The sequence below is a fragment of the Seriola aureovittata genome, chromosome 2 (genome assembly GCF_021018895.1).
Source record: "Seriola aureovittata isolate HTS-2021-v1 ecotype China chromosome 2, ASM2101889v1, whole genome shotgun sequence".
In the NCBI taxonomy this organism is placed as follows: Eukaryota; Metazoa; Chordata; class Actinopteri; order Carangiformes; family Carangidae; genus Seriola; species Seriola aureovittata.
Window position 1 is genome coordinate 24,970,153 of NC_079365.1, and position 11,270 is coordinate 24,981,422.

Genomic DNA, 11,270 nt, shown 5'->3' on the forward strand with positions numbered 1-11,270 from the left:
GTGAATTAAATATCTTTTATTTGAGAATGTAATATGAATGCCAGCACTCATATCAACAAACATTAACATCATTTCACATTTTAGTTTCTATTAAATACATTTTACTAATTTTTTAAATCCTAGAAATGTAAAAAAAAAAACCATATTGCACAGTTGTGTAGCTTATATACATGAAAAGTTATTGCATTGCTGTGTCATGATATTACAAATCAATGTGCAGAAAATGTCTCATCCAGTGTTGGATTTATCAAAATCTTTAGAGTCATTAGTAGAATCGGCCATCTGTGATTCTGAAATATCGCCACATGTTTTAAGACTGCTTACTTTTGTATTTAAGTTGATGTGTCACGTTAAAGAAGCATCTGCCAAAGACATTCAACTGGTTTCTCACAGCAAACACTGTGTTGCAACAGAATTACACAATTTCTCTAACATAAAAAAAGTTTCAGTTTAAAAATGAAAATGGCAACAATCCTGGGCTTCAAAGTTGTGTCAAGCAGCTCCTCTGATCTTGAAAAAAAAATGTTTGTAAAGGGAACTGATGCTTGCAACACGTTCTTTAACCACATCTGTGGTGTTCCTGCAAGGCTGTGTTTCAGTCATCGCTGTCAGACCATGGATGATCTGTACATGCCTGCAAAAGAGAACAAAAAGAGTTTTAAACAAAACGTCTTGGTGAGCCGGTTTTTCTCAGTCACTGTTCAAATAGATATGTACAGATGTACGCAACATATTGAAATAAATCCAAGGCAAAGAGCTGTGACATTTCCATTTAAGGGAGAATTGAATCAATATTATGCTTATACATGGGTTAAATAATATAAGAAGAACACTGTGTCTACTTCCTCTGCCATATTTCTTTATGCCTGATTCTTACCTGTTTATATTCAAATCTGTCCTGTAGATAGCGGTTCCCCAGGTAGGTAATGTGACCTATATTCTGCCTGGAGAGCCCGGCTATCCTGGCTGTGAAGTCCAGCGTGAAGGCCAGCTTGACAAGCTCAGGTGCTGTCGGTAGGACGGTGGGAGGATTGTTGGTCGGCGTTGCTTCGTTTTCTAGATACGCATCGGCCAGCCTCTGGAAGGAAGAGTACGACATCCGCTGGAAGAAGTTGCTCAGGGTGGGGTTGTCTCTCAGCTGGGGGAGGTAAGTAGAAGAAGGTTCTCAGTAACTACAGACACTTTGATTTACTGCTTATGAATGTTCGTGGTAAAAAGTAAAAATCCACCATAACCTCCAGAGGGGTTACAGATGGATACAGATGATGAATTTTCACATCACATCAAGATCATTTCAGCTCAGGGACAATGATGATATCATTTTTCAGCAGCGTTCAATAGTCAATACAGATTATTTTCTCCAGAAATTGTTGGCAATTAAAAATATCTGGAAATGTTGAAAAATGCTCATCACAATTTACTGAAATAATATATATATATACAACCACATAAGACAAAGTAAAGCGACGCATCCTCACATTTAAGTAGCTGTAGCCATCGAATGTTATTGCAAATTCACATCAAAAATGAAATGATTATCGAAAAAAGTCGACTAATTGTTTCAGCCCTACACACACATTTAAAATCCATTGCGTAATTATCAGTTTTATGAGACATTAAAGCAAAGCAGCCACATGACCACACACTAAGCATTTACTCTCTAAAGCTTTTCCTTGTTTCCTCTTTTAACACTTTCACTACTGTTATCTATACTACAAACCCGCTCTCTACGGCTTCTCCAGGCACGTTTGAGGAACAGAGAATATCTAACTCACTGAGAGGTAAAAACAGACGGTTGAGGAAATGCTCCTGCAGCAGAAAAGTTAAACACAACCCACTAAACTCCACAGGTTGATGATTTCAACTCTATATATAGGGTGGGTGCCTTCTCCCTTTAATATGAAGTCATACCGTGGAGTTTGTACTTTCTATTACTTGACTTTATGGTACCTTTTATGGTTTATTTATGCTCTTTCACTTTCTGTTGAAACTGCTGAAGGAACTTTGACAAACATGCTTGTTAGAAACACTCGGCCTCGTTAATTCCTTAATGATTAACTGAATGCATGAGTTTATGAACAGCTAAACTGTAGTGTCATCAATTCAATTATTTCACCCAAAGCAACAGCAGAATACCAACCTTGTCGTCTATGGCGTCACCCTGCTCCTTTGTCAAAGCGATGATCCTGTTGATCACTTCCTCTGAGATAAAACAAAAGCAAGGGGAAGTATGATCAACATGGAGAACCACTTCATGACAGCACACTCTTTAAAATACAGGTATAGAGATTTTATTTGAGTGGATATAATCTCATTTTTGAGTAGAATAAGTAGATGTGTTGCATTAAATTCACACAGACAACAACAAAAAACTTGCCAATACTTAATTTAAATTGTTGCCATGCAGTTGACATTATTCACACTTGATGATAATTTAATGGCATAAAGAGAAGCTGTTTCTCACCATCTGAGAGACGCTGTTCTTCCTCTTTTTCTTTGACCTCGTGGACAATTTTCTCCAGTTCCTCTGACACCTTCTCATAGTATAAGTACGTCGGTTCTACGCTGACAACAGCTGCAAAGCAACATTCAGTTATTTGCAAATGTACTTGAGCATTAATGAGCAGTTTTACAACAGTACTATGACCCAGATCTCTACTAATTCTGATTATATTACACAAGTATTTTAACTCTTAAACATGTTTTATAATCACACACATGCAGTTCATTTATCCAGTCAAGTTCAATCCCACAATTTACCTTCAATTTCTGTGATGTCGGGTTTATTTGGTTTGATCAGAGATAGTCGCCTTTTGGAGAACCTTCTTTTTATGGACTTTCTTCTCATGGACTTCTTCCTCTGCGAAGTGACTGGAGTTGCAGGCAGGCAGGCGGGCGCAGCATCAGAGACCTCTTCCGCTGCCGAGTCCTTCGCCGTCACTGAAGGACTGTCCTGCTCCTCGTCATTGTCCTCATTAGTCTTCCGAGAGAAAAAGCCAACTATAGCTTTCCAAAACGAGGGTTTCTTATTCTTCTTGGATTTTTTGCTCGTTTTCCCTGATTCTTCAGGATGTTTTTTAGGCTGATTTGCGGGAGGTTCGACCACAGGAAGTGTAACAGTTTCCCTGTAGTTTAATCCCTCGGCCAGGTGAACGGAAGGGTCGCTGGAATGTCGTCTTATCCTTTTTGTCACCCACTTTTCTTTCTTCTCAGCCCTCTTATCGCCCAGCGCCCCATCGTTCAGGCTGAGGCTGCGCTTGACGTAAATCTCCAGCAGGCGGACTGTATCCCTGTGAGGCATTGTAATCAACTGGCCGTTAACGGGCCTTTGGTTTTCTGTCTTTGTTTCCATAGTGAGATGGCTGTGAGAGGAAGAAAACCACATCACACATACAATAGGTTATTGGATTGTTGAACTTCACTTGTGCTTCATACAGACAAGGAGCTGAAACAGTTAGTTGATTATTTGAAAAAGTTGATCAATAATTAAGTAAATATCTTTGGGTTTTGCAGTGTTGGTCGTACAAAACAAGCAATTTGAAGTTATTAACTTGGGTTTTAGAAAATATAATAGGAATATTTTCATTATTTCAACATTTCATAAACTAAAAATCTAATCAGTTAATCAAGAAAATACTTATCAGGTTGTTCAGTAATGAAAATAACAATGAGCTGCAGCCTAAAAATCTATCAAGTTTGCAACAAACAATTATTTTCATTATCAGTAAACCTGCCAATCACCTGCCATCACAACTTTGCAAAGCCCATGTTGACTTATTCAAATTGCTTGTTTGTCTGACCAACAGCCACGAACCCAAAGACCTTCAACATTACTTGAACAGAAGGCTTTTACATTACATGAGAGAAGTAGTTTTTTTTTTTTGCTTTAAAATGATTTAAACGTGAATCAGTCATTAAAACAACTGCCAGTTAATTTTAAGTCAAGTGACTTATTGGTTAATGGATAAACATGTCATCTTTAAATTACACACAGACAGCAATACTTGTTTGTTACATAATTACACCATATAACACCATACATTTGAGTCTTATTCTATTCTATTGCAAATATATGGATTTTAAAGCTACAGAAATGTAGACAGGTTTTCAAACACACACAAAAAAAAAAAAATTAAATTAAATTAAAAATAAAAATTCAGGAGCAGGAAGAAGTGTAAGACGAGAAGGTGGACTGTGGTTATTTAATCCTACAGGCTAAAACTGACTCACCTCGTCTCCGCACAGAGTCTTCAGAGCTCCGTGTTAGTTTGCAGTAGTCGTTGAATGCGTGCGACTGGCGACGGCTTGTCTTAAAAACATCAGTCTTCGTCAGGAAGGGACTCTCCGGAGTGTGTTTACCTGCTCACATACTTCATCCATTTTTGGACACGTCGCCGCCCTCTTGCCTCACCTGAAGCCGCCTCCCGCCACCAAAGCAAGGCAGAGTGGGCGGAGGACCGGAATATATCATCTGTCTTCCTGGTTTTACGCTAAAATCCACAGACGTCAGGTTGAACACTTGTTTACGGTTTCGGCGTCGCTCTCGGTTCTGCTTCGACTGCACGTCAGCTCCGGTGCTCTGGCCCCGTCCACGTTGTACAGGAAGTTAAAAGTATAATACATTTCCTATCAGAGGCTGCGTTTGACAGGAAACGGTCATATGCTGAAATGATGCAAAGATCTATCTATCTATCTATCTATCTATCTATCTATCTATCTATCTATCTATCTATCTATCTATCTATCTATCTATCTATCTATCTATCTATCTATCTATCTCAGTTTCATTTGCAGGTGCATTTATTTCAGTGAGTTTAGGCTAAATAACAAAGTCTCTGTATCATGCATATAAGCATCACCAACTACATCCTCCTGCATTGCAGGACTGCTGTACATTATAAGACTGCATTAGTTATAGCTATGGCTTTAATAAAATGGCAACCGTGTGTGTCTGAATTATGACCAGTAAGTAAAAGGTAAAATTATTTGAAAACAATCAGACAAATAAATGAAATTTTGTGTAGGGGAAATGTGTTTTTTAATTCTCTTTTATTTCCTATAATTATCTTGTTACTCCTTTTGTGGGACCCTATGCCCATGTTGGGAACCACTGTACACATTATACAGGTATATACCCTATATAATAATACAGGTAGCATGATACTGCTGAGATCTGGGTCTCTTAATAATAATAATAATAATAATAATAATTATTATTATTATAATTATAATAATAATAATAATAATAATATCTAACTGTTATTTTCATTTTTGGTTCATCTTCAAAACCCAAAGATTTACTATGAAAAAAAGTTCTAACATTGATAGAAAAATAACTTTAATAAATCATCGTCACAGTTGCTCATTAGTTTTCTGTCCATTACCTAATCATTTTAAGCTTTAAAAAGTAAGAATAATACATGGATTTTCCCATATTCGTAGCTTGTTACTCAGATATCGTATTAGTAGTGTCTCTTTCTTTGGAAGGCAGAGGCTTTAAATATGAATTTCCATGGTTGTATTGCATGTATTGTTGTAATCCCCAGGCCATTTTAATTACTGCGGTAATCAGTGTTTTCACCTTTGTAATGTTGTTAATCATTTACCACACGCAACATGCCAATGAACCGATGAAGCTGTTATTACCTCACATGAGTTGGGATCGGCCTGAAACAGTGTCTATATGAAGTGCAGTTAAAGATTTCCAGGAAGTGATGGTAATCAAGGTAAAATAGTTGTCCTTCATTCACAGAAGCTTATTTCCCTATCAACCAGCATTTTTAATGACCAGTGCATCTGATCTCATGAGTAATCTCTTATCTTGTTTACTGGAAACTTGAAACCTCTTCTGACTCTTCTAACCAAAAGTAACATGACTGGGCAGCCGTGCAGTGGTGAAACTGGTTTTAGAATTAGACAAAACAGCTTCCTTTGTTCGTCCAGCATTATCTGGAAACACTGCAGCAGACAGTCATTTGATTATTATTAGCCTTTGGTGATGTGGTGAGCGGCCCACGTTTTCTTCATATTGCTGATTCATTTTAAGTTATTAAGGTTTAAATCTGCCTAAAATTTCCACATTAATACATCCTGATATTGGGTGTAAATTGTAACTAATAATACATAATTGATCTGTAGGTCGGTCCATCTCCACAAACTCATGCTGTGCAGCCAAATATTGCTCAAAACCTATACGTTTCCGAAGATACCAAATATATCAGCTTGAACTCTGGGAAAATATGTACAAACGACCAACAAGACATCTAGAATATTTCCATGTAAGTTCATGGTGCAGCCATAAGCAACAGAAAGTTTCGGGTTTGAATATTTAAGACAGTGAAAACATTGTACATCGCTTGAAAGAAGAGCTGGAACAAGCTGATACACTATGTACTGTGGAATGAGACGGTTTTTCCATGCTTAAGCTTACTTACAGGGAAAACTGTTAACCAGCCTTTGGCAGCCTTTGTTGGACTTGTTTGGTTGGCAGAAAAGATAATAGATTTATAATCACTCTAGAGAATTAAAAGCTGCCCTTCTCTGTCACAACAATATGTGAGCCAACAAATTTACACAAAGCAAATAAGTGAAAACCTTCCACCAGTTTGCTGTTGTGTAGTACCTCAGAAAAACCACAAGGTGTCAGACTAATCACTGAGAAACAGCATCCGTCTGTTTTCTCTGGGACAGAATATCATGCTATAAAACATGTCACATACACCTAACAGTATGCTCCCTGTAGACTGCGGTGAAATGAAGTAGATACAAGATACTTTTCTTGAGTATTTCCATTTCATATTGTTTTATACTTATACTCCACTAAAATATAGAGGGAATGTATACATTTATTTAACAGCTTTGGTTAGATGTCACTTTAGAAATTAAGGTTTTACTCACAAAACATAAGATGAGCTTATAAAATATGACACATTGTTATAGATCAAACCACCCACCAGTATATCAAATAGTTCAAATCCATTCCACCAATTAATTCCCAACGGTGCAGTTTACATCAGTAATAATTAATCCGGTGATATAATATATAGCTGTATATCACAAACAGAGGCTATTTTCTGTGTAATGAACACCTTTCCTTTTAGCATTTATTTTTTTGCAACTTCTACTTACGCAAATCTGAATAGCTCCTGCACCGCTGCCTGCACTGTGGCTTAAGTGCCTTACTCATTGTTTTTCACTTTGTCCACTCACATCTCCCAGTCAGCCTGACATTTCCTAAAAGCAACCTTAACAGGAACTATACACATTCATATAGATTCGCTTCAACTGTAACTGCACACAGTAAGTACCAGTTGCAAGAAATGCAGTTTAGCATCTAACCATTAAGTGCAAACAGTAGCAAAAGTGCACATATTGATATATTTAAGTATAAAGTAACAGAACAACATGGTAGAACAGAATGAAGGGATTCACCTGATTCATCTGTGATGCAAAATAAACCAAACTGTGTACAAATATAAAGCAGCTATGATATACAAGTATGAACAGACCCTAATAACCAGTACCTATATGATATTTGTGATTTAGACTGTGTTACCTGATGAGAAGCTTGGCAGAAGTGTTTCTTTTATTTTTTAAAACTTTTCTGCAGTATCACCTCTCTAATCAGACCGTAGAAAACTTTCTGGCTGTCCCAGATGTGAAGAGCAGCCTGTGGTCATCTGAAGGCAACACCTCGCCTACTGTCTGATCCCAGGTGATACTTCAGGTCACCTTCTTTATTTTTCATGGGTGCTAAGCAGGACAAATGTGAGAGTCACGTTTCGTCCCACAAGGTCTGGTCATTGACCTCCGGGCCTGACACACTGCAGTGTAGCAGTCGCCGTGCAGTTACCTGTCGTAAATCTTTATCTCCCTGAATCATTACTCGCCCTCTCCCATCTAGAGAGTTCCCGACTTCCCAATCTTAAAATGATAGATGGGAACTAGCACACCCAGGTGGAGCAGGACTGAGCTAACAAAGCTTATTTAAACGGATCCAGGAGAATACAAAGGCTCCAGTGATGTGTACTTCCAAAATTATTAATTACCTGTGCATTCATTATACTCTAAATGCTTATATCAATTGTAATGGCTTATTTGATATATCGAGTGCTGGTCGTCATAACCATCTCTTTAAGCAACCCTCAATTATTAAAGTAGACCAAGATGTCATTTGAATAATATATGAAGCGTTTTTAGGGAAAAAGTCCTGCCATGAACTCTCACTCATGATCACAGGAGTCTCTTGTCATATCACTGCAAGGAGAGTGTAAGACAGAATTTGTTAATGTGTAACATAGTTTTATATTTCCTAGAAACATCTCAGACACGACACTTTAAATGTCACTCCTAAACTTGAAAAGTTGAGAGGTATATCAGATATTTGAAGCCTAAGTGAATATCTGCTCTCTTTGCATATCGGCATGAGAGGATGAGGATGTAAATATTCTTTACTTTTGTTATTGCAACAAATCTCATGAAAAAAACCAACGAAAACCAAACCAACAATGTGTCAGTCCGACTGTCGGTGGTTTGGCACTTTCCAAGCTTGTTTGTGGCTTTCAGCTCCATCCTCATTGACTGAAGATGTAAATCTTTTAAATTGGGTCACAAATAGTAATTTTAAAAAAGGCTCAACAGTTTCCTTAAAAGAGCTATTTGTAAGTTTTGCTAATGCTACATAGCAAGCGTTACCATTAACAACTGTTTACTTACCAGTCTAGAAGAAACGTCGTGAGTTCAGCATCAAACTTCATTCCTCCTGTCTCCAGCTGTGAAAAGCAACACAAATGTTAACTCTTGTCTTTATCATGTCTTTTCTACTACTGAAGTTAGCATGCTAACCAGCTAGCCACTTACTGTAGCCTCCAATCAGCCCTGTTGTAAATGCAGTCACCACCTCCAGGTTTGGTGGCAGAGAAAACTTACAAGTTGACCCTTTAAATGGCCGAGCACTGCAGTTTTGTTTCTGTTTTTCTAGCAAACCTCAATCAAACAGGAGTAAGTAGTGCATTTGTTTGTTTGGGTCTATTTTCAGCCATGGATTAATACACATTTGATGCTCTAGTGAGTATTTACAGCAGCAGTATGTGAGATATAATCAAAATAAACTACTGTGTCATCCAGCACAACACTGTGGTCCATTATCTGAAAAAAAAAAAAAGGTCTATGGCTCAGAGAAATAAGTTTAATTCTTGTTTGCAGGATCAGTTCATTGTTGGTTTTGTTTTTTTTCAAGGAAAAATGGTAACACCTGCAGCCTCGATTAAAGGAATAACTGGGGAAATAGACAGATTTACTGTTGAAGTATTCCCCAGTTAATATTGTAAGATATTCAAGTTGATTAATGTGTCATTTTGAAATTTGAGACTGCAGTAATGCGTGGGACACCTTAATGACATCAGGGGTTCCCAGCGCAGGTGAAGCTAATGAAAATAGAAATGATAAACAGAACGACTTCCCAGGCATGAGGAAGAGTGTGTTATCAGTGTGTCAGGATGCCTGAGCCTCCATCACTCCCAGTAAAGGTCTGGGTGTGTCCACCTGTCCCTCCTTCATCTGCTTTAGTGCCGAGACAGCAGATGGAGGACTTCACATGATTATTTCATCCTCTGCCAAAAAGTAGACTGCTAATTTGTTCTAATGCACTGTATTATAATGCAATGATTTAGCTTTTTTTAATCATATTAGCGCTGTATAGTCAATAAAGAAGTTATAAAAGTAATGCAAAACCCATGTCTGAACATTCTTGGTCAGCAAAGTCAGGGCACAGAATCAATGGCTCAAGTAATACTGTAGGTGAGAGCGGCTGAACTTAAATCAATATCATGCCCATGAGGATTACTTTGCCACTCAATATTACACCTGCTGTGCTCCCGAGCGGCACCGTGTTTGCACTTTGATCAAAAATGAAACGGCAAGGTCACCAGAGAGGTGAAGTAGCCCGATGCCACTGTGTGCTCTGTCCTGCATCCAGAACAGTTACCGTCACTGGAAGAAACTGGAGACTTTTGGAAGGATTTGAAACAAACACAAGCTGCTCAGATCCAAGTGACTTTGCCCTCTGGACGGTGTGAAACTACAGTACACAGGCTGCTGCCGGTGCAGCTCCGAAATTGGCTTATAACGTGTCTGCTGACAAAACAGTAACCCAATCTACCAATATGAGACTCACTGTCTGAGCTTTCGCATGAGATCCGTCCATTGTTTCCCTTAAAGCGGTGGGACACAGCTTGTCACTGACTTTGAGAGTAAAGGGAAGAACGGAGTCATGCAATGGTGATATTTTTAGATCCATTAAGGACTGCGGTACAGTCTGCTGTGTCACAGTGACTGGACTAGGTGCTGCTCTGTGAATGGATTTCTTGAGGTGAATATTTATCAAAGGCAGGATGGATGTGATCTCTTTGTGGAACACATGATGAATTATAAATGACAGACTCACATTTGCTTTGACCTTGCCAGAGCCACCCGTCTGTTAAATGCTAAAATGCTATCAGGCCTCGTCTTTGGGATATCACTGTACGATCAATGATCAGCAGGGCAGAAGGGCAGGCTGCTGACCTGGCCGTTAACTAGTGATTAGATCAACAGGACTGACGGCGAAAACACATCCAGTATGTTTCAGCAGGAAACGACTTCAACAGCCAAGACTTAATGAGGGAGGAACCAGCTCAGAAAATCTACAATCACAATCATTACACATACAAAATACACACAGATCAAAGAAGATGTAATGTTTTAACATACTGCCCGACAACCTGTCCTTGATGTGACTGTATGGGACAGCAAAGCATCAAGTGAAACAGCGAGTTCCTGAGCTTGGAGGCCAAGATAGATAATCTAATAAATGATTGATTTGGTCTGCATATTTAATTAGGGTGCTTTTGCTTTTGAAGCTATCCCAGTCAAAGACATTGTCAAGCTCACAGCACTAGAATTTCTCCATCTAGTGAAGGCTTGTGACAATAGAAATAAAAAGCTAATTGTGTTTTTATTCCACCAAAACTCCTCAATATGTCCATCTGTTGCATTTCTGCATGATTTCATAATCTCTTTTGATCTTACCACCTATTTTTAGCCGTGCCGTTTCATTTCTTCATTTCAACGGGTTTGTTACAGAACACACAGCGAGAAACGTCTGTTCCTCCAGTCTGCCATCTACACCACCACACCAGATACAAATATATACACAGTATCAGGTTTCTAATATATATATATATATATATATATATATATATATATATGTTTTTTTTTTAACTGGATCTTTT

The 11,270-nt window shown here is 38.3% G+C and overlaps 1 protein-coding gene across 1 annotated transcript; it reads right to left on the bottom strand.

The window, feature by feature from the left end:
* On the bottom strand, positions 1 to 4,563 carry LOC130176040 (uncharacterized). Its single transcript, XM_056386870.1, has 6 exons — positions 4,231 to 4,563; positions 2,761 to 3,362; positions 2,465 to 2,575; positions 2,141 to 2,202; positions 878 to 1,138; positions 1 to 634 (listed from the first exon to the last, which is right to left on the bottom strand). The coding sequence occupies exons 2-6, from the start codon at positions 3,350 to 3,352 to the stop codon at positions 596 to 598; spliced, it is 1,065 nt and encodes a 354-aa protein (XP_056242845.1). The 5' UTR covers positions 3,353 to 3,362; positions 4,231 to 4,563; the 3' UTR covers positions 1 to 595.
* Between the last annotated feature and the right edge of the window lie 6,707 nt (positions 4,564 to 11,270).

Excerpts from the sequence above, each read along its gene's own strand:
- LOC130176040 (XM_056386870.1), bottom strand. The coding sequence starts at position 3,352 with ATGGAAACAAAGACAGAAAACCAAAGGCCCGTTAACGGCCAGTTGATT. Across the intron at positions 2,576-2,760 it reads CGACATCACAGAAATTGAAG|CTGTTGTCAGCGTAGAACCG; the intron begins GTAAATTGTGGG and ends GTTGCTTTGCAG. Across the intron at positions 1,139-2,140 it reads GTGACGCCATAGACGACAAG|CTGAGAGACAACCCCACCCT; the intron begins GTTGGTATTCTG and ends TACCTCCCCCAG.